General features: G+C 38.7%; 2 protein-coding genes across 6 annotated transcripts in view; one reads left to right on the top strand and one right to left on the bottom strand.

Annotated features, from left to right (window-relative positions):
* The first annotated feature begins 222 nt into the window (after positions 1-222).
* MIXL1 (Mix paired-like homeobox) lies at positions 223-6,975 on the top strand. Of its 2 annotated transcripts, none has more exons than XM_042257150.2 (2): positions 223-630; positions 2,039-6,975. In XM_042257150.2, the coding sequence occupies exons 1-2, from the start codon at positions 223-225 to the stop codon at positions 2,366-2,368; spliced, it is 738 nt and encodes a 245-aa protein (XP_042113084.1). In that variant the 3' UTR covers positions 2,369-6,975. The 2 variants fall into 2 exon arrangements, with proteins under 2 accessions (XP_042113084.1, XP_004023328.2); XM_004023279.5 differs by having other exon boundaries at positions 2,063-6,975.
* Positions 6,314-23,594, bottom strand: part of LIN9 (lin-9 DREAM MuvB core complex component) — a 90,335-nt gene continuing 73,054 nt past the window's right edge. For 2 of the 4 annotated variants that reach the window (XM_042257148.2, XM_004013634.6), the window contains 4 exons: positions 15,984-16,109; positions 8,552-8,731; positions 8,285-8,382; positions 6,314-7,789 (listed from right to left, as the gene is read on the bottom strand). In XM_042257148.2, the coding sequence (XP_042113082.1) occupies positions 7,684-7,789; positions 8,285-8,382; positions 8,552-8,731; positions 15,984-16,109 (510 nt within the window). In that variant the 3' untranslated portion in view covers positions 6,314-7,683. The remainder of the gene's footprint in view (positions 7,790-8,284; positions 8,383-8,551; positions 8,732-15,983; positions 16,110-23,594) is intronic. The other 2 variants (XM_060396056.1, XM_042257149.2) reach the window with 1 other exon arrangement.

Here is a 23,594-nt window from a genome sequence, read left to right on the forward strand (position 1 = left end):
CCCAAGTTCACGCCTCCCTCCCTCCATCCCACGGGCAGCGGAAGCGATTATTCCCCACCGGCGTCTGGCGGGGTTGGGGGCGGGCTCGCACCCCAAGAGACACGGGCCTCCCCGCGTCCCCCGCTTTGATCTCACCGCCACCCCGGGCCCCCGCCCTCGGCCCCGGGGCCAGTATAACTAAAGGCCGTTCCCCTCCCGGCGGTGCACTGGGGTCGGGCAGAGATGGCCGCAGCCGAGTCCAGCCAGCTCCAGTTCGAGGAGATCGCCGCGCCCCCCGCCTACCTGCCCGCCCACCCCGGCGGGGCGTTCCTGCCACCCCCGAACCCCGCCGCTGGCCTGCTCCTCACGCGCCCCTCGGGCTCCACTCCGGAGCTCGGCTCCCCGGTAGCCTTCGCCGGCTTTCTCGGGAGGGGTCCCGGGCCCGCCGCGCCGCCCCCCGCCGGCCTGGGCCCGCCTGCTCCCCCTAAAGGCGCGGCCGTCTCGTCGGCATCGCAGCGCCGCAAGCGCACGTCGTTCAGACCCGAGCAGCTGCAGCTGCTGGAGCTCGTCTTCCGCCGGACCATGTACCCCGACATCCACCTGCGTGAGCGCCTGGCCGCGCTCACCTTGCTCCCCGAGTCTAGGATCCAGGTGAGCGGCCCACGGCGGGCTGGCGAGTTCGCCAGTGCCACCTACTTGACGTTGCGCAAGTTATTTCCCTTGAGCCTCAGTGTTCTAGGCTGTAAAATCAGTGTCTATTGGCTACGGTGATCGTGAGGCTTGAATGAAATAATTCAGGCTCACGCTCAATGACTTCTGTCTCTCATTGCTGAGTATAAGGGCTTCTCCCAGGAGGCTAGCTGGTCTCTTAAAATGGTCAAAAAATAAGTCCTCAGCAGGAAGGTAATAGGGAGTATTTTCACACTTTTTTCCTTATCCAGGAAGAAGGGGCAGACGAGGTGCAGTTGGTGTTTCCCCCTGCTGGCCCACCAAGTTGCCCCCCTGGGCCCCTAGGCCACTTCCTTGTCAGGTGTTGGATTTGGAATGTGGGTTGTAAAGGATGTGTCTTGGGGGGTAAAGCCTGAAGCATATGGAGTTTCATGTCACGGTTTGAAAAGTTTAGTGCAAGATGTGTTTATTGCCTAAAGTAATTTAGGTCAGAATCCTGGAGCTTGGTGGTCATAAGAAGGCTGCCTTTTTTGCCTGGTCTGTGGCACCATGGTCTGTACCTAAGAGCAGTTCTAAGTAGGAACCCTGATTTTCACACTGGGAGAGAGTGGACTTGTTTTTCCACATCTTTGGTGGAATGCATCTGTCAGTTTCAACAGCTGGCACAGAAGCTTCCTAAGCAGGACAGGTCCTCTGGTATTTGTTGGGAAATAGGGAGCAAAAATTTTATTCACCTAAGTGAATGAAGTCCGCTGAGAAAAATGTCTCCTTAAATAATTTGACAAGGGAGTACACTTTTGAAAATTGATTCTCCCGATTCTTTTAAGGCATAGTAGCATTTTTTCCCCGGGAGAAGGCAATGGCAACCCACTCCAGTACTCTTGCCTGGAAAATCCCATGGGCAGAGGAGCCTGGTAAGCTGCAGTCCATGGGGTCGCCAAGAGTCAGACACGACTGAGCAACATCACTTTCACTTTCATGCATTGGAGAAGGAAATGGCAACCCACTCCAGTGTTCTTGCCTGGAGAATCCCAGGGACGGGGGATCCTGATGGGCTGCTGTCTATGGGGTCACACAGAGTCGGACACGACTGAAGCGACTTAGCAGCAGCACTTTTTCCCCTTAAAATTCTAAGTGCTGCTGTTGCTGTGGCCTCATTTTTTCATTGCAGACGTCCCTATATAAAGCAATAAAGATGTCCCTATATAAAGAACTAGGTATTACTGCAGTTTTACACCTGGGAATGATGAGGTCAAGAAAGCCAGGTGCTCTGATTTTGTGGAATGTTTTGTGAAAAGCATAAGGTTCCAGAGCAGGGAGCCAGGGCATGTTAACTGGAACTTACAGTGAACTATGAAGGTAAAAGTAGCACGAGGACTCCAACCAGAAGCAGTTTCTTTCTTCCCTCTTCCAGGTGTGGTTCCAGAACAGGCGTGCCAAGTCACGTCGTCAGAGTGGGAAACCCTTTCAACCCTCAGCCAGGCCGGAGCTGTTCCTCCACCACTCTGCTTGTGAAACTGAAGCAAAATATTTGAAGGCCCAGCCGCCTCTGGAGGTAGATGTGAACTGCCTGCCCAATCCCAACAAGGTTGGAGGAGGCATCTCTGACCCTAACTCCCAGGGTCAGAACTTTGAAACCTGTTCTCCTCTCTCCGAAGACATTGGTTCAAAGCTGGACTCATGGGAGGAACACATCTTTTCCGCCTTTGGTAACTCTTGAGTCTGGGAGGATTCAGGGTGAGCTCAGAGGAACCATGACTGACAGTTGGGGACACACATCGGAATACTGTCCTTTCTGGCTTCCATGTTAAGGACTCATCCGTGTTAACCTTGATAATGGTCTTGAGTCATCTCTCACCTGTGAAGCCTCCTCCCCTGTTGCCCATGGCCTGTTCCTTCTTCACAGTACACACCACCTAGGAGTTCTGGCATTTATTTTTACCAACACATCTCCAAATATGCACATTCATTTTGGTCTCCTTATCTGTTCCTTCTTACCAGCCCTGTTGTAATTTTTTCGAATTAGTTTCTCAGAACTCATTATTTTCACAAGAACTCCTCAGTTTGACTCAATTTCCCCTTGTGCTTGACAGCTGCTGTCTTCATCTGGCTCCTCCAAAGGCTAATAACCTTAAACTTATGTTAACCCAGCTCCTTCAACCCTCCTCCTATCGTCAAGATTTACTCCTTTTAAAATCGGGCCTCACATCTTTATGCGCCTTCATAGTTCCAGTGATTCTGCATCCAGATTATTCGAGACCTCTGCCACTATTTTCTCAACTTTTAAAAAACTACTCTCTAAAACCTGTAGTAGCTTTCAGTTGCTACCAAATTATAAAGACCTTTTGGTTGCTCTTCTAGGTAACTGACATAGATAGCCTATAGGACAGTTGTGCACATCTTAATTTCACCCATCCACAATATATGCCTGTCTCAAAGCCATTTCTTTCAGTTTTGGAAGCAAACGTATAACCTCTCTCTTTCAAAACACTCTAGACCTCCCTCTTGCTGAAGGCTATAACTTCCTCTAATCCTGATTTTGTACCTATTACTTTAGTCACTGCAGCATTACCCTTAGCACTTGTTACCTGTACTTCTGTGCAACTTTATTATTAAATGTTTCCCATAAATGTTTCACTGTTAATTCTATTTAAATAAGTTCTGTTCTTTAGACAGCTTAGTACAGCACTTCACTCCATAACTGCTCAGTACACATTTGTGGCCATGAAAAACATTTCTGCAAGAAGTTTCTGCAAATTTACTTTCTAAAGCCAGTCACTGTTATATCCAGAGGCCACTGTATTGCTTAACTTGGTTAAAAGTCTGTCAAGCTTGTTCAAAGTTTAGTAACATGAATCTTTTGGTTCCAGATTTCTTGTTCCCAATTTATATGATAAGGATGTATGCAAATTATTGTTTTCAAGTTATTCTGAGTTATTGTCTTGTTATTTTGAGGATTTTTAAACTTCTAAAGGCAAAAGGAAACTCTTTGTATATGAGGTAATCACAGGTGAGGTTTTTTTATAAATTGTATTTTGGAGGCAGCTCATGAGAAACCAGGACTGGGGCCAGGACTCGGGTGTTTGTTTTTTTAATGGAATTTTTAAAAATTTGAATATGCCTTGGCATGGGGCTTCCCAGGTGGCAGTGCAGGAGACAAGACACGTGGGTTAGATCCCTGGGTTGGGAAGATTTCCTGGAGGGGGGCATGGCAACCCACTCCAGTATTCTCGCCTGGAGAATCCCCATGGACAGAGCCTGGTGGGCTTAGAGTCCATAGGGTTGCAAAGAGTCAGACACAACTGAAGTGACTCAGCACACATGACTTGGCATGGATATTAGTTCCCAAACCAGGGATCAAACCTGGGCCATTGGCAGTGAAAGCGAGGGCCCACCAGGAAATTCCCCAGGACTGGACTACCAGGGAATTCCACAGGACTCAGGTCTTGATTACCAAAAGACTGTGAACTACGCTGAAAACCTCAGGGATTATACATGCCCGTTACCCTGATTTTCATAGAGGGGTTGAGTGGCCTGTACTTTTCCGAGTAGCAAATCCACTATTATAGGCAACCAGGATATAGTTCAGGCTTTAGTAGCAGATGACTTCTGAAAACTGTCTGAAATAAAAAATGGGATGATAAACATTAGGTCTTATTTTCAGTACTTGCTTTTTATTATACATCATGCTTGGGGCCTACTATGGGGTTGGCCAGGAGGTCTCACTATCACAGCTTCCTTCACATTTAGACTTGTGACAAGGCCAAATGAGATAATATAAATGCATTCACAACTGAGAGGCATATCATTTAAACTTAACAGTCCATTAAGGATCACATTTAAAGGAAATCTTATAATAAGAGTATTAATTTTATTATTATATTTATATTATGTTCTCTTTTCCCCAGTGAACAGTTAAAAAAATCTATAAATGTTCAAGTACTGTCACAATTTTTAATATAGGATCCTCTAAGAGTGGTCTGTACTGCTCTGAAACTCTTAAGAGACCCTAACTGTTGAATGTATTACAGGCATTATAGGTTTAATCCTTACAACTGCCATGTAAGGTAGGGACTGTTATTATTTTAAAAATTACAAAATTTAAGCAGTGGTTGAAAGTCACATAGCTAATAAATAACGGCCAGGACTCAAATCTAGGACTCAGTCCACCATTTATTCACCACCATATAATGCCTGTTATATTGGCCTGACCTTTTAGTTAGGACTAATGATAATGTGATAGGTTTAAAGGCAACTCCTTAATCAGTATTTGTACATCCAAGTGCGTATGTCTTATCTTTCAAAGCAATCATCATGAAGGACCCTATTTTTATTCCAGGGACACAAATGTTGCTTAGAACTCCTTTGAAACTCTTGTTCATTTATTCCACAAATATTTGGTGCCTATGAAAGGCACTTTAGCAGGGCCTAGAAATAAAATGGTGAGCAAAACCAGCAACAGTTCCCCACCCAATGGACCCAAGAGCCCAGGATGGAGACAGAAGAAATACAAAATTGCAAATGTGACCAAGTGCTGGATGGAGGAGGCCTGTGAGGACCTGTTGTGGTCAAAGATTATCTTCCTTTCTGAAGATACCTTCAGACAGGGATGCTGAAGGTGAAATCTGCAGGACCATCAGGAGTTACCAAAGTAAAGGGAGAGGGAGCACAGAGGGCACTGAGTGTGCAAAGACCCTGGAGACTTGAGGAGCAGGGTGGAGAAATGAGGGGAGGCCCGATCAGGCATGGCTGTGTAGGTCTTGAGGAAGAGTTCTGAATTTGTCCTGAGAGATGTAGGACTTTAGCTGGGGATAACCTGACCAGTTCTTCATTTTAAGAGCATCGCTTTGGCTGCTTCTGCGGAGAGCTGAGTGGATGCTGGCAGACAAGTTAGGAACTGACTGCTGTGTTCCAGAATAGGGATGAGGGCACTGGGCGGACAGTATTGGTGATAGTGAAGATGGAGAAAGGGCTTGAATTCAAGGAAAAAAAAATTTACAGGCAAGTTTGTTTGTAGATTCTCAATGGTAGCAAGTGAATCTGATTTTTGGAACTAACAGAAATTCAGAACCAAATCTACATAAAGCATGATGTACTTGCTTGCTCACTCAATCTGGCTTTGATAGTTTTCTTTAGGGTTCCATAAAGGTGTTAAGCAGTGGTAGCATTATTTAAATTAATGCACAGCCAATCCTAAATGTCTACTTTGAATTACATAGATTTCTTCTTCCTTAAAAATAAAATTCAAATATATTCTTAGGCACAGTTCTTGTCATCAACACATGATGGCACTGAAAGATACAGATGATGCTTAATTACATAAGCACAAAACTAGGTATAATTTAAGTGTGACAAGTCAGCCTTAAATGCAGAAGAAAAAATATAAAAAATGCTTACCTGAGTCTAGGCAGAATATATTAAAAATCAACCTTTCTCTAGGTCTATAGTAAGCCAAGTTACTTACATGCTCACAGTGTTTTCCACAGTGATTACTTAGCCATGGGGAAAAAAAAAATCCTAATGGTATTTTAATTCAAAATGATTTAGTAATAAATTTGTACTGTCCCTCCTAAAAATATAGTTTAGTGGAAAAGATAATTTTAAAAACATTTTAAATAGAAGAAATATTTATCAACTTATATTAATTAAATGAAAATGAAGATCATTAATTTTCATAAATCAATTTATTTAGAATTACAAATATTAAGAATAAAAGATTTATACATTTCTTAATTAAACGTAACAGTTTAGCTAAATATAAACTCTGCACTAAAGTTCTGCAGTGGCACAATACCAACAAAGAATATGGAAGCATTTTTAAACTATACAAAAATTTCAAATGGAAAATAATCTTCAGTTTTATTATACATTAACATATAAAAAGTCTCATTTTATGAGACATCTAAAAGAATCAAAGCCACTTCTACAGCTATATCTTAAACTCCAAATCTGAAAACAATTTATATTTTGACTTTATAATATTCTATATTAAAACAGAGAAAATTCCAAATACACACTTTTTACAAGATTAACATCTTAGGCAGGGGTTTCCTTAAAAAACCGAAAACCAAAAAAGCCCACAACCAAATACAAACCTTTTTTCTCCATTTTCTAGCACTGGCTGTTATATTTGTTTTCCTTATAAAATTTTTTTACTTTAAAAATTGTGTAACTGTTGGATTTTAACCAGTAATCTGGTTCAAAAATTGTGCAAATAAACAAAAAAATATGAAAATAGTGTGTTATCAGTCTTTTGAAAATAAATCCCATAACAATAGCACTTTTTGCCCTGAATTGATGGGAAAAGACATGCCAAATCCATTTGCTGAAATTTAGCATCTTGCAGTAATGTTTCTTTCCTGCTCCTTCATTTTCTTTCAACAGACAAACAACAAAGGTTTCTTTTATAAATTATGATAAATTAAAATATTTATTATTATAAAATGATCTATAGAACCATGTCACATTGCAAGTATATATCATATATACTTGTAAAGTCCGTATTTCCCACCTATATTCCAGTGGCTTCCTAAAAGTGAGGACTTCCCACATCTCATGATGTCATCTTTTGAAGACTGAAGTGGTGACCGACTAAATGAACTGGAGGTGTGATTTTCTAGATGGAGTTTCCACACTGCCATGCACAATGCGCAAAAGACCATGTTTCCTCATGTTCTCCACTGCAGTAGTTGTCTGCCTGGGTTGAGCTGAATTCATGCACATTAAAAAAATGGTCAACATATTCTTCCATGAAATTAGGTTATGTTCAGACATTTTCAGTTTAAAAATACTTGCTAATAAACATATATAACATAAGCAGTGCTACTGCAGCTGAGTAATAAAAGAAAAATAAATATAATGCTGGTCAGCAATGCTGGTTCAAGAAGCAGTAGAGTATATTAAAATGCCTTATTTGGAGATTTAAATTTTCCTTGTTTTCCAGCAGATAGGTTATTTGGTGTTGGAAGCCTATATAAAGGAAGAGAACTTCACAAAAACAATGTCCTATGCAGTTGGGATACTTAAATCTTCTATTCAGTCTCTGTTGGTGTTATTTGCTGCAAAGGCATGTAAGTTTCCCATCTGGCTCAGGCCGCTCTGAATATGTGCAACATGAATTTCTACATTATTCTGAAAGCAACTAAAGAAAGAAGAAACATGGTTAACTACTTTATCTCACAAAATTAAGAAAAACAGTTTTTCTAAAAAGAAAAGGCTGAATTTCAGTTAGGAAATAGCTAAGATAACAACCCCACATAAGTAATACATCTTCCCTTTACATTAGCCATAATTCTACTCCAGTAGTAACTGAGAAGCTATGCTTGAGAGAAGCGAAGAAGCCACGGGAGTGCTGGAAAGAGAGGATAGGCAAATCTCTCTTTGGGGAAGACTTACTTCAAAGTTAAACCTCTATGCCAAACCCAAACCTAAATATTATATGTCTTTTGATTCCTTTATATAAAAAAATCCATCTGAAAATTCTGTCAATAGACTGCATATAAAATGAAAGCTCATTTACAATTTACTTAAAGGATAAAAATCATGACTAGTTCATAAATATGTATAATTCTTACAGTACTTATACTGGAAATCACTATGAATTTCATATAAAAATAGAGTACATCTAATGAATTACCTGATATTAGAAGCATCTATTGTACTCTTGATATCATTTAGTGAATCTGTAAGTGATTTAAATTCAAAGGAATTCAAGTCTCCTCCTTCTGCTAGACACTAAAGAAAAAAAAATTTTTTTTCAAAATTTAATTGTACTTCGAATACAGACAAAAACTCTGCTCTAATATATAGTTTAATTTTTTAGCACCAAATTAGCAGTTTGTTTAGGTGTCAAAATGAAGAAAGTATTCTTAATATTTTCTCCAAAAGGTCCTCTGAAATTTACCTTAATTTGTAATAAAATAGCTGTAAGCCTGGAGATTAAGTCTGTCAGATTTTCATTTTCAACACAGGGCTGTCCTGTTGAGGAATTTGCATGCCGAACTATTTCCTGTGCTTCTTCCTCACACCTTCGTCTCATGTCTGTTGGCTGATCTGCAGGCTGGAGCCCTTGGTCTGGAGCAAGCTGAATACAGACGATTAAAACATAAGATATACATTCATAAGGCCATGATGATTTCTGTGTGTTTGTGCCCTGTTTTCAGATTAGGATTTTTATAAAAGTAGCATTTGTATAACAAAAACAATCTCACTCTTACTTTAGAAATTTTTTTTCCCTCTAACAGTATTTATTTTTTGATTTGTTTTATATTTTGGGTACCTTTTAATTTTTAGGTACTTCTAAAAAAAGAACAGAACAAAAATTTCTTGATAACCTTTTACCCAGATTCACTAATTGCTTATGTTTTACTGTGTTTGAGTTAACATTTGACCTTTCTTTGTATATAGATTTTTTTTCTCTTAACTATTTGAGAATAAGTTGCAAACACTGTGCCTCTTTACTCCTAAATACTTAATAACCACACAGCAATGATCTGATCACAATCAGGAAGTTTAGCACAGACATAATACCATTTTCTAACAGTCTATATTCAGATTTCATCAACTGTCCCAATACCTAGCTACTTTTCCCCCTGAATACATCTGGTTGTCCTGTCTCTCTAGATTCCTTTACTCTGGAACAGTTCCTCAGTCTTTCATAACCTTGATAGCTTTGAAGAATATCAGCCAAATATTTTGCATAATATCCCTCAATGTGGGTTTGTCTGTTTCCTCTTGATTAAACTAAGGTAACAGGCCTTTGGCGGGAACACCACAAAAGTGATGTTGCTGTTCTCAGTTCATTGTGACTAGGAGGCGTATGATGTTTATCTGTCCCACTGCTATTTATGTTATCTTTGATCACTCGGTTAAGGAAGCTATGTGCCTACATTAGCACAGAGAGCTTCCTTGATCATTCTTATAGCAGCACCCCGCTCCACTATGGGATGCGCCATAAGTTATTCAGCCAATTCCCTATGTATGGGCATTTAGGTTACTTCTAATGTTTTGTGACTGTCAGTAACACTGCAATGAATAATCTTGTCTTCTAACACTTAACATTTTTTTAAACTGAAGTATACATAAATATATAATACTCCAAGGGTAGCCACCATCCTGACTTTTATATATATATATATATATTATAACAATACAGAGCTATATATTATTTATTATATATATTAGTTTTTGCTGGCTTTTGAGCCTTACATAATATGAAATTATACATAATATATTCTTTTGTGTCTGACTTCATCTGTTCAATATTTGCATGTTCTCATATGAACAAATATGTCCACACACTCATTCTTATTGCTAAGAATTCCATTGTATATTATATGATAATTTACTGATTCATTTTAGTATTGATGTGTATTTGGGTAATTTCTAATTTTTGGCTATAATGCACAGTGATGCTATGTATGTTCTAGTGTCTATCTTTTGGTAAATACATGTTCATATATCTTTGATATATACACAGAAGTGGAATTGCTTGTTCTTATTTTAAAACCAATATTGTACTTCCTAAGAGCTTTGTGAAAATTAAATTAAATTTACTCCGTTAGGAAATGAGTATCACATATGGCCTTGTGTACGCAATCAGATACAGAAGGAGATCCACTTCCGCATGTTTTATGCCACCTTGGGCTGCTTGGTTTGCACCTCTTGTGGATGGTTGCTAGTCCAAAGGGAGAACTCTATTTGCTAGGAGGACACATATTGCTATGTAGGTAAATGACAATTATCAGGAAAATAAAAATAATAATGGATGGCTAAAGGAATGAGCAAAACATACTCAGAATTTAGTTAAAGGTAATCGCAGTTCATTTCCTTCAGTTCAAGTGGACTGATATCAACAAAAATGGCAGATCTTTGGGACTCAATGAAGAGGCTAGTATCATAAAAAGCTGCTTATCTCACATCACAAACAGATGTGGTTGTAAATAACCAATGCTGTGCTTAGTTGCTAGGTCGTGTCTGACTCTGTGAGCCCATGGACTGTAGACCACCAGGCTCCTTTGTCCATGGAGATTCTCTAGGCAAGAATACTGGAGTGGGTTGCCATGCCCTCCTCCAGGGGTGCTTCCCAATCCAGGGATAGAACCTCTCACACTGCAGGTGGACTCTTTACTGTCTGAGCCATCAGGGAAGTCCTAGACCCATGCACTTATGGTCAATCTACAACAAAGAGGCATAAATATACAATGGAAGAAAAGTAGTAGTCTCTTCAGTAAATGGTGCTGGGAAAACTGGACAGCTATATGTAAAATAATGAAATAGAACATTCTCTCAGTTCAGTCGCTCAGTCGTGTCCGACTTTGCGACCCCATGATACGCAGCACGCCAGGCCTCCCTATCCATCACCAACTCCCAGAGTTCACTCAGACTCACGTCCATCGAGTCAGTGATGCCATCCAGCCATCTCATCCTCTGTTGTCCTCTTCTCCTCCTGCCCCCAATCCCTCCCAGCATCAGAGTCTTTTCCAATGAGTTAACTCTTCACATGAGGTGGCCAAAGTATTGGAGTTTCAGCTTCAGCATCAGTCCTTCCAAAGAATACCCAGGACTGATCTCCTTTAGAATGGACTGGTTGGATCTCCTTGCAGTCCAAGGGACTCTCAAGAGTCTTCTCCAACACCACAGTTCAAAAGCATCAATTCTTCGGCACTCAGCTTTCTTCACAGTCCAACTCTCACATCCATACATGACCACTGGAAAACCATAGCCTTGACTAGACGGACCTTTGTTGGTAAAGTAATGTCTCTGCTTTTGAATATGCTATCTAGGTTGGTCATAACTTTCCTTCCAAGGAGTAAGCGTCTTTTAATTTCATGGTTGCAGTCACCATCTGCAGTGATTTTGGAGCCCCCCAAAATAAAGTCTGCCACTGTTTCCACTGTTTTCCCATCTATCTGCCATGAAGTGATGGGACCAGATGCCATGATCTTAGTTTTCTGAATGTTGAGCTTTAAGCCAACTTTTTTGCTCTCCTCTTTCACTTTCATCAAGAGGCTTTTAGTTCCTCTTCACTTTCTGCCATAAGGGTGGTGTCATCTGCATATCTGAGGTGATTGATATTTCTCCCGGCATTCTTGATTTCAGCTTGTGCTTCTTTCAGTCCAGCATTTCTCATGATGCACTCTGCATATAAGTTAAATAAGCAGGGTGACAATATACAGCCTTGACGTACTCCTTTTCCTATTTGAAACCAGTCTGTTGTTCCATGTCCAGTTCTAACTGTTGCTTCCTGACCTGCATCCAGATTTCTCAGGAGGCAGGTCAGATGGTCTGGTATTCCCATCTCTTTCGGAATTTTCCACAGTTTATTGTGATCCACACAGTCAAAGGCTTTGGCATAGTCAATAAAGTAGAAATAGATGTTTTTCTGGAATTCTCTCGCTTTTTAGATGATCCAGCAGATGTTGGCAATTTGATCTCTGGTTCCTCTACCTTTTCTAAAACCAGCTTGAACATCTGGAAGTTCACGGTTCACGTATTGCTGAAGGCCTGGCTTGGAGAATTTTGAGCATTACTTTGCTAGTGTGTGAAATGACTGCAGTTGTGCAGTACTTTGAGCATTCTTTGGCATTGCCTTTCTTTGGGATTGAAATGAAAACTGACATTTTCCAGTCCTGTGGCCACTGCTGAGTTTTCCAAATTTGCTGGCATATTGAGTGCAGCACTTTCACAGCATCATCTTTTTGGATTTGAAATAGCTCAACTGGAATTCCATCACCTCCACTAGTTTTGTTCATAGTGATGCTTCCTAAGGCCCACTCGACTTCACATTTCAGGATGTCTGGCTCTAGGTGACTGATCATACCATCATGATTATCTTGGTCGTGAAGATCTTTTTTGTACAGTTCTTCTGTATATTCTCGCTACCTCTTCTTAATATCTTCTGCTTCTGTTAGGTCCTTACCATTTCTAGTCAATCTAACTACACGGACCACAGCCTTGTCTAACTCAATGAAACTAAGCCATGCCACATAGTGCCGCCCAAGACGGGCGGGTCATGGTGGAGAGGTCTGACAGAATATGGTCCGCTGGAGAAGGGAATGGCAAACCACTTCAGTATTCTTGCCTTGAGAACCCCATGAACAGTATGAAAAGGTAAAATGATAGGATACTGAAAGAGAAACTCCCCAGATCGGTAGGTGCCCAATATGCTACTGGAGATCAGTGGAGAAATAACTCCAGAAAGAATCAAGGGATGGAGCGAAAGCAAAAACAATACCCAGTTGTGGATGTGTCTGGTGATAGAAGCAAGGTCCGATGCTATAAAGAGCAAAATTGCATAGGAACCTGGAAAGTTAGGTCCATGAATCAAGGCAAATTGGAAGTGGTCAAATAGGAGATGGCAAGAGTGAACGTCAACATTCTAGGAATCAGCAAACTAAAATGGACTGGAATGGGTGAATTTAACTCAGATGACCATTGTATCTAATCCTGTGGGCAGGAATCCCTCAGAAGAAATGGAGTAGCCATCATGGTCAACAAAAGAGTCCGAAATGCAGTACATGGATTCAATCTCAAAAACGACAGAATGATCTCTGTTCATTTCCAAGGCAAATCATTCAATATCACACTAATCCAAGCCTATGCCTTAACCAGTAACGCTGAAGAAGCTGAAATTGAATGGTTCTATGAAGACCTATAAGACCTTTTAGAACTAACACCCCAAAAGATGTCCTTTCATTATAAGAGACTGGAATGCAAAAGTAGGAAGTCAAGAAACACCTGGGCTAACAGGCAAATTTGGCCTTGGAATATAGAATGAAGCAGGGCAAAGGCTAATAAGAGTTTTGCCAAGAGAACACACTGGTCATAGCAAACACCCTCTTCCAACAACACAAGAGAAGACTCTACACATGGACATCATCGGATGGTCAACACCGCAGTCAGACTGATTATATTCTTTGCAGCCAAAGATGGAGAAGCTCTACACAGTCAACAAAAACAAGACTGGGAGCTGACTGTGGCTCAGCGCATGAACTCCTTATTGCCAAATTCAGACTTAAATTGAAGTAAGTAGGGAAAACCAGTAGACCATTCAGGTATGACCTAAATCAAATTCCTTATGATTATACAGTGGAAGTGAGGAATAGATTTAAGGGCCTAGATCTGATAGATAGAGTGCCTGATGAACTATGGAATGAGGTTCGTGACATTGTACAGGAGACAGGGATCAAGAACACCCCCATGGAAAAGAAATGCAAAAAAGCAAAATGGCTGTCTCATGAGGCCTTATAAATAGCTGTGAAAAGAAGAGACGTGAAAAGCAAAGGAGCAAAGGGAAGATATAAGCATCTGAATGCAGAGTTTCAAAGAATAGCAAGGAGAGATAAGAAAGCTTTCCTCAGTGATCAATGCAAAGTAGAGGAAAACAACAGAATGGGAAAGACTAGAGATCTCAAGAAAATTAGAGATACCAAGGAACATTTCATGCAAAGAACATTCTCTAATACCATATAAAAAATAAATTCAAAATGGATTAAAGACCTAAATGTAAGACCAGATACTAGAACACTCTTTGACATAAATCACAGCAATATTTTTTTGGATCCATCTTCTACAGTAATGAAAGCAAGAGCAAGAAAAAACAAATGGGACCTAATTAAACTTAAAAGCCTTTGCACAACAAAGGAAACCATAAATAAAAAGGCAACCTACAGAATGAGACAACATGTTTGCAAATGATGTGACTGCAAGGGATTAATTTCTGAAATAAACAAAGAGTTTATAAGCCTAATATCAAAAAAACCTAAAGAATCAAAAAATGGGCAAAAGACCAAAAGAGACATTTCTCCAAGGAAGACATTCAGATGGCCAACAGGTATATGAAACGATGCTCCACACCTCTAGTTATAAGAGAAATGCAATCAAAACTACAAAAAGTTATCACCTCACATCAGTGAGAATGGCCATCATCAAAAAGTCTACAGATAATAAATGCTAGAGAGGGTACGTAGGAAAGGAACCCTCCTACACTGATGGTAGGAGTGTAAATTGGTATAGCCAGTACAGAGAACAGTATGGAGGTTCCTTAAAAAGTAAAAACAGTTACCATTAGGATGTCATAATCGCACTCTTGGAAAAGATCAAAACTCTAATTAAGAAAGAAACATGCACCCCAAAGTTCATAGCAACACTATTTACAATAGCCAAGACCCAGAAGCAACCTAAATGTCCATCAGGACAAGAATGGATAAAGAAGATGGGGTAAAAGGGAAAAAAAAACAAAGCACAGGAATATGTGGTCCATATATACAATAGAATATTACTCAGCGGGAAGAAAGAATGAAATAATGCCATTTACAGCAACATGGATGCACCCAGAGATTATTATGCTAAGTGAAGTAAGTCAGACAGAGAAAGGCAAATGTCATTATGAGAACACTTACTTTTAGAATCTAAAAACATGGTACCAAAAAAGGATCAAAGAGTGACACAAATAAAATTTTTACAAAACCAAAATGGGCTCTCAGACATAGAAAAGAGGACATAGAGAGGATTATCAGTGGAAAAGGGATGGGGGAAGGATAAATTAGGAAGGCTGGATTAACAGATATACACTACCATATATAAAACAGATAAACAAGGTCCTACTGTACAGCATAGGCAACTATATTCAGTAATAATCTATAATGGGAAAGAATGTGAAAAAGAATATATGTCTCTGAATTGCTTTGTGTATACTTGAAACACTGTAAATCAACTGGTCTACAAATAATAAATGCTGGAGAAGGTATGGAAGGTAGGAACCCTCCTACACTGATGGTAGGAATGTAAACTGGTAGTCAGTATGGAGAACAGTATGGATGTTCCTTAAAAACTAAAAACAGAGTTACCATTATGATCAAGTAATCCCACTCATAGAAAAGATAAAAACTCTAGTTCAAAAGGATACTTTTTGAATGCTAATTCAAAACACTCTACTTCAAAAAAAAAAAAAAAAGAGTGGCTTTACTGGAAATATACAACCTCTAAGAACGCAAATGCTGGAGCATACTAAAGTCATCACAATCATTTCATTCTTCTTTGTAAGAAACTTAAATTTTTGGTGAAACTGGTGAACCACCTTCATACATATAATTTTATGTACATAACAATAATGATAATTCACAAATAATCCTATAATGTATGCGACTGCAGTTCAAGAATTCATAGTTCTAATGTAAAGTTTATTTTTAAAATTTCTATTTATGTTTTTGACTGTGCCTCATAGCCTGTGGGATAGAATTAAGAGTAATTATTTTTCTGGATGTCTCTAAATTATTTTAGAGAGCTATAATCCCTCAAGGTCACACCCCCACAACTTCATACAAACTACCTACCTCATAGCAGTACTGTTGAACTTTATGCAAAACTTTGTTTAGGTCCTTGTTCAGTTGTTCAAGCTCTAAAACAATCGTTGCATATCTCCGTTGAAATTCAATGCCAATGGGCATGGAATATGATTTCTGAGAAGGAAAAAAAGTCAGATTTTGATAAGGTTTTTTTTTAACAATACAATGTCAATGATCTACTAGGATACTGGACTTATTAAAAACAGACAAACAGGTTATTAAAACAGACTATGCTCAATGTTATACTACTTATAGGTGATCATGGTATTATTGTTATTTAGGTGATTATCTTTGTTCTTAGGAGTGTCATGATGTCTGTCATTTACTTTTTAAAAAATGGAGATTGTACAGAGAGAGAGAGAAAGAGTGTGCGTGTGTACAAGACAGATTAAATGAAGCAAAACTGTTGAATCTATGTATGTTTCTTATAGAAATCCTTCAACTTTTTAGTAACTTTACCATTTTCAAAAATAAAAAGTTGGTAAAAAATTATATATATTCATTTGAAGTGTTCTAGTTATTTAATTGATTCTCCATTTGGACTCAATTCAGTATAGCATAATGGATAACAGTTATGGGTGCTAGAATCAGATTACATGTGCAAAACCCAACGCTATTACATACTAGCTGTGTGACTTTAAGCAAGTTCCTTAATTTCTCTGTGCCCGTTTTCTCATCTGCAAACTGGGGATAAAAGAACTTCTATCTAATGAGATTATGGCACAGATTAAATGAAATAATATATGGTGTAGCATATTGCCTTCCGCATAGAAAATATTCAGTAAGTATTAACTGCTATCACCATTGCCATCATTTCGTATCTGCTTCCTACCAGTAAGTGTAAATGGACTTTGATTCCATTTCCTTTCCTGTCTTCATAACACCTCCAGTAAATTACACTATCCGTTCCACTCCAGCTACAAATGCTGCAATGAGACTTCTTTAGTCAAGCCAAACTGAACCACACTTCTGTTTTTCACAGGATTTCTGAGAAAGCAGATCATCACGCACTGGGGAAACAAGTACAATTAAGAAAGAAAAGTGTGCCTAGACCGGTAGGGATAAACTACTTACACTAGTAACCAATCACAGCGTTTTAGTTGTTTGAGCTAACAGAAACCTGGCGATCATCTTGTTCAGCCTTGTCATTTTACAGATGAGAAAACTGAGGCCCAGGAAAGTTAAATGTTTTGCTCAACAGCACACACTATTAATAATGTACCAGGTACTGTTCTAAGTGTTTAAGAGAATCTCACAGAATCCTTACAACCATCCCAAGAAGGATACTATAATTATCCCCACATTACATATGGAGGAATCTGAGGTTCATGTACCACAGCCAGTAAGTGGTAAGCATGCAGGATCTGAAGGTAGACTGCATCAGAATTCCGCCACCATGGGATCTGATGCAGTGAAAGAGGAGGAAGGGAAACAACGTCACAGGGAGACAAGGGAAGGGATGTCATTTAAAGATTATTTATTTCATAATTAGTTTTTAAACTGAGGTAGACTGACATACAAAATTCTATTTGTTTCAGGTGTACAACACAATGATTCTATATTTGTCTATACTGCAAAATGATCACTACAAGTCTAATTAGCATCTGTCACCATACATAATTTCCCTTGTGATGAGAACTTTTAAGATCTACTTGGCAACTTGCAAATATGCAATACAGTATTATTAACTACAGCCACCATACTGTATATTACATCCTTATTACAGTTATTTTATAACTGTAAGCTTGTACCTTTTGATCCCCTTTACCCATTTCACCCTACCTGCCCTTCTCCTCCACCAAGCTCTGGCAACCAGCAATCTGCTCTCTGTACTTATGAGCTTGGTTTCTTGTTTTTTTTGTTTGTTTGTTTTTAGATTTGATATCTAAGTGAGAGCACACATTATTTGTTGGAAAGGTAAGTTCTATAATGGGCTTCGTAGGTGGTGCAGTGATAAGGAATCTGCCTGCCAGTGCAGGAGATGTAAGAGATGTGGGTTCAATCCCTGGGTGGGGAAGATCCTCTAGAGAAGGAAATGGCAATCTGCTCCAGCATTCTTGCCTGGAAAATCCCATGGACAGAGGAGCCTGGTGGGCTATAGTTGATGGGGATGCAAAAAGTTGAACACGACTGAGCACACACACACAAGTTCTTATACTGGCCCAGAGTCACACCCAGTATATCCATTGGTGCTTCCTGAATTCCCATTCCTAAGCTTTAGTTTTTGTGGAGTTAAGCCCACTCTACTATCAAAAAAATTAGTATTTCCTATGCAAGGATAAACAGGACATGGTGAGTTTAACTCCATTTCCCTGTTGGGCTGGACTAGGGACATGGTGTTGAGTTTAATTTGGTCAAATTTTTTTTGAGTGTTAAGTGTGTATTGTGGCAGACTCAGAAGTAGTCAAAATTATTAGAGGGTGAGGATATCAAAAGTTTTGAGCCTCAATTTTTGTGTTCAACATATTAATGAGTTATTTAAATAAAGACATACAAGGACTTTATCTACAGTGAAATAACAAATGAATCATTTTCGAAAAGAATCTTAAAATGAAACAGATATCATCCTCTTCAAAATTATCATCTGCTTGTATCTCCAACTTCTCAAATACTGCTGGAGTCCCCTCTTTTGAAACTGCCCTCAAAGTCTTCAGCACTTCTTTCTGAATATCCTAAATGAAGATAAGTATTTCCCTTATGTTTTAAAATGGTCAAATAATTAAGTATTAACACAGAAAATAGAATAATAAATGTACAAGAATGACCAAAGCCATTTTGAAAAAGGACAAACAGGGAACTTATACTGGCAGATGGCAGATTAAACTGTGGAACTGGCATGGGTAACAAATCTTCCAATGGAACAGAACAGTGGGCAGTCTTTAATATATGGTAATTCCTATATATGTATGTATGCTTGTGTATTTACTCATACATGGGAATTTAGTATACAATAAAGTTGCCCTTTCAAATCAGTGGGGAAAAATAAACTATTATTAAATTGAGACTATGGCTATTTGTTTGGGAGGAATAAATAAAGGAAATCTCTCTGCAGAAGTTCCTAGAAGTGCAACCGCTAAATCAAAGGGCTTGTGCATTGTGCATTTTAAATTCCAATAGATATTGACAAAATGCCCTTCGCAGAAGATGTACTAATTCACTTTTAAGAACGCTTATTTCCCCATAGGCTCACCAATAATTAAAAAAAATTTTTTGGCTGTGCGGTGCTCGGTGGCTTCTCTCATTTTGGAGGCTGGGCTCTAGCATGTGCAGGCTCAGTATCACTGTAATGTTTTGTTACAGCTTTTAATTTTTGCCAATTTCACTAAAAAGTAGAATCTTTTTTAACTGTTTCTTTGACCACCTTTTCAAATGTGGCTTCTCAGCTGGTGCTAATGGTAAAGAAGCTGCTTGTCAATACTGGAGATATAAGAGATGTTGGTTTGATCCCTGGGTCGGGAAGATCCCCTGGAGGAGGAAATGGCAACCCACTCCAGTATTCTCGCCTGGGAAATCCCATGGACAGAGGAGCCTGGCAGACTACAGTCCACAGGTTCACAAAGAGTCAGACATGACTAAGCAACTGAACACACACACACATACACACACACCCCTTTTCACATATTTAAGAGTCATTTGTATTTTTTTTCCTATGAACTATCTATTCACATTTATTTCATTAAAAAAATTCTTACCTCAAGATCTTAAAATTACTCTCCTAATCACCTCTTCAAATTCTTTTCTCATTTAGATTGTTATATAAATATTGAGCAGAATTCCCTCTGGTATATAGTAGGGCCTTGTTAGTTATGCATTTTAAATATAGCAGTGTGTATATATCAGTCCCAAATGGAGAAGGCAATGGCACCCCACTCCAGTACTCTTGCCTGGAAAATCCCATGGATGGGGGAACCTGGTAGGCTGCAGTCCATGCGGTGGCTAAGAGACGGACACAACTAAGAGACTTCACTTTCACTTTTCACTTTCATGCATTGGAGAAGGAAATGACAACCCACTCCAGTGTTCTTGCCTGGAGAATCCCAGGGACGGCGGAGCCTGGTGGGCTGCACAGAGTCAGACACGACTGAAGTGACTTAGCAGCAGCAGCAGCAATCACCTCTAGAAGCTTTATAGTTTTGCCTTTCACATTTAGATCTAAAATGGCAGTCATCTGGCTATGTTTGAGATTTATCTCCCTCCCCACGCGGATATCCAGTTAATCCAGCACCATTATTTCACAGACCTTTCTTTCCTCACTGCTCTGCAGGACCACCTTTTCGTAGATCGAGAGTGTGCACACATGCAAATCTATTCCTGGGCTCTCTATCTGTTGCATGGTCTATTTCTCTATGTTGGGCCGGTAGCACACAGTCTTCAGAAACTCCAGCTTTGTAATAAGTCTTGATATACAAGAGTAAATCATCCTACTTTATTGCAGTTCCACATAAATTTGAGAATCAGCCTGTCAGTTTGAATGCACTTATGCATACATGTGTACACACACATGCAAAGTTCACTTGAGATCTCATTCAATTTATGGATAAATTTGATGAAAATGACTCTATTCAAAAAATAATTTTTGAAATCATGACTATCTCTTTTTATTTAGGTCTTCTTTAATTTCACTCAACATTTAATAGTTTTCTATATAGAAGTTTAATATATCTTATATTTATATCAAGGTATGTAGTTTTAAATGGTATTTTTTGAAATTTCATTTTTAACAGCTTATTGCTGATATATAGAAAAACAACTGCTTAAAAAACTGACCTTGAATCTTACAACTTTGCTAAACTCACATATTAATTCTAATAATTTAATTGCATATTCTTTTACAGCTTCTAGGTACACAACCACATCATCTGTGAATAAAAGAGTTTCATTTTTTCCTTTCCAAATCTTTATAGCTCTTACTTCATTTTCTTGTTTTATTACATTGACTAGGCCCTCTAGTGTACTATTAAATAAAAGCTGTGATTGTAGGCTCCCTTATCTTATTTCCAGTCTTAAAGAGAAAGTTTTTAACACTTCACTAACAAGTATGATACATGCTATAAGTTTTCTTGGTAAATATTCTCTACCAGGTTTTTCATTCTATTCCTAGTTCGATAAGAATGTTTGCTTTTCCACCATGAAGAGATGTTTAATTTTGTAAGATGGTTTTTATGCATCCACTGAGATGATCTTGTGGATTTTTTTTACTTTTTTTTGCTGGGGGGCATGCTGCACAGCTTGTGAGGTCTCTGTTTCCTGACCAGGGATTGAACATGGGTCAGAGCGGTGAAAGTCTGGAATTCTAACCACTAGGCAATCAGGGAAATCCCCTTCTTTACTTTCTTACATTTACATTGTAAATTACACTTCAAAAAATTTTTTAAAATTAGTAAGTGATTAGCTTTAACAGTCTTACCTGTTAGTCTTTTAAACAAGTATCTAAAGCAGTTTTATAGTTCATTTAAAGGTGAATAACACACACTTTTACAAGCTTGGATACTTTACAAAACAGATAAAAGGAAAATTGCATCAGACCTGTCTTTTTTTTTTTTTCCCTATTAGGGACCTCATTTTGTTTCTTTCTTTCTTTTTTTTAATTTTATTTCATTTTACTTTATAATACTGTATTGGTTTGGAAAATAGCCTGGTAGTTACATAAAAGATTAAGGAGAGTTTTAACATGACTCAGCAATTCCACTTTTAGATACATATTCATAGAGATGAAAATATACATCTACACAAAAATCCATACGTGAACATTCATAGTCGTCTTACTCGAAATAGCCAGAGTGGAAACAAATGTCCCTCTGATGAACAGATAAATAAAATGTGATACATCCATTCAATGGAATATTATTTGGCAATAAGAAGTACTGATACATGTTACAACATGAATGAACCTTCAAAACATTATGCTACTTGAAAGAATACAGTCACAAATGATTACATATCACAAGATTCCATTTACATTAAATGTCCAGAACAGCTGGAGAGAAATTAGATTATCGGTTGCCTAGGTTTGGGGTGGAAACGGATTTGGCGGAAACGAGGAGTAGCTGCTAAAAATATAGGTTTGCTTTTTGGGATAATGAAAACGTTCTAAAATGAACTCTGACAATGCCTGCACAATCTGTGAATTGAACCGTAAACTAAATACCACAAAACTGTCCACTTAAATGGGTGAATTGTATGGTATGTGAATAATATCTCAATAAGGTTGTTATTTTAAAAACCTATCCCTTTAAATAAGTTATTATAATTAAGCATGGTTTCCTATCTCTCCTATATAATCAAGTAATGCGCTTTTAGGCTGTCGCATACAGGTCGAGTGTGGCACACAAAATGGACTCTTTTTTTTAATGTATTCTACTTTCAAATTAATAAGCAGATTTCCGCAGAGATTCATAATTTCAAAAATAAAAAGAGGACTAACAATCATGATAAGACAATGCTGAGAACATCTGTAAAAGAACAACCTTCAGAGTGGTGATGGAGAGAGGGAAGTACAGAGAAAACGGTATCTAGAGTTCTCCACGGAGAAGGCAATGGCAGCCCACTCCAGTACTCTTGCCTGGAAAATCCCATGGACGGAGGAGCCTGGTAGGCTGCAGTCCATGGGGTCACCAAGAGTCAGACACGACTGAGCGACTTCACTTTCACTTTTCACTTTCATGCACTGGAGAAGGAAATGGCAACCCACTCCAGTACTCTTGCCTGGAGAATCCCAGGGACAGGGGAGCCTGGTGGGCTGCCGTCTATGGGGTTGCACAGAGTCGGACACAACTGAAGCAACTTAGCAGCAGCAGCAGAGTTTTCCAAAGCCACTAATATATAGTTTTAAAAGTGGTTAAAACAGAACTGTCTAGGATAAATCCCCTTTCCTACTCCTGAATTATTATTAATGTCCATGTATGACAAGACAAATTTTCAAAGTGGAAAAGCAATGATCAGAGACTGACTGAGACTACTAGTGTAGTATCTACTTTTATACAGTGTTGAGGCAATTCAAATCTATTTTAGTAAATTCTATACACTAATTAATTTGTATGTGGATGTTCTGTATATGTATTTTAAAAAGGTTTTGATAGTCCAAAATCAAAAAGGTATATTGAAGTTAATAAGCTTGGACAAACCTTCACTGACTTTAACATACTATATAATTAGGTCAAGAAAAGGTAGTTCAAAACTTTAAATCTGAAAGAACTAGACAAAAACTCCTCAGACATATGACTGAAAACTTTTTCCTTGTTGTATCATAAAAGTGACTAAAGTATTTTAAAGTAATTTCCTCCCTTTGCTTTGCAAATTGAAAGTCTGAACATTTAATTTCATATTTTGACAAGTTTGCTTTTGCTGGGTAAAGTAAGAGTGAGATAAACATTTAAGTGTTCCAAAAGTAAAGGAGAGTTTATCAGACCAATGTTCCCATTTTTAATAAATTCCATCAAGAAATAAATTTGTATCTCCATAAAAAAAATCCAAAAATAATAAATGCTGGAGAGGGTGTCGACAGAACTTGGGAACACTCCTGTTGGTAGGAACGTAAATTGGTATGGCAGTACGAAGAACAGTATGGAGGTTCCTTAAAAAACTAAACTAAACCATATA

Source organism: Ovis aries, chromosome 12 (genome assembly GCF_016772045.2).
Source record: "Ovis aries strain OAR_USU_Benz2616 breed Rambouillet chromosome 12, ARS-UI_Ramb_v3.0, whole genome shotgun sequence".
Classification (NCBI taxonomy): Eukaryota; Metazoa; Chordata; class Mammalia; order Artiodactyla; family Bovidae; genus Ovis; species Ovis aries.

Bases quoted from the DNA above. Each gene is read 5' to 3' on its own strand.
- MIXL1 (XM_042257150.2), top strand. From the start codon at position 223: ATGGCCGCAGCCGAGTCCAGCCAGCTCCAGTTCGAGGAGATCGCCGCG. The intron at 631-2,038 runs GTGAGCGGCCCA...TCCAACCAGAAG, and splicing joins TCCCCGAGTCTAGGATCCAG to CAGTTTCTTTCTTCCCTCTT.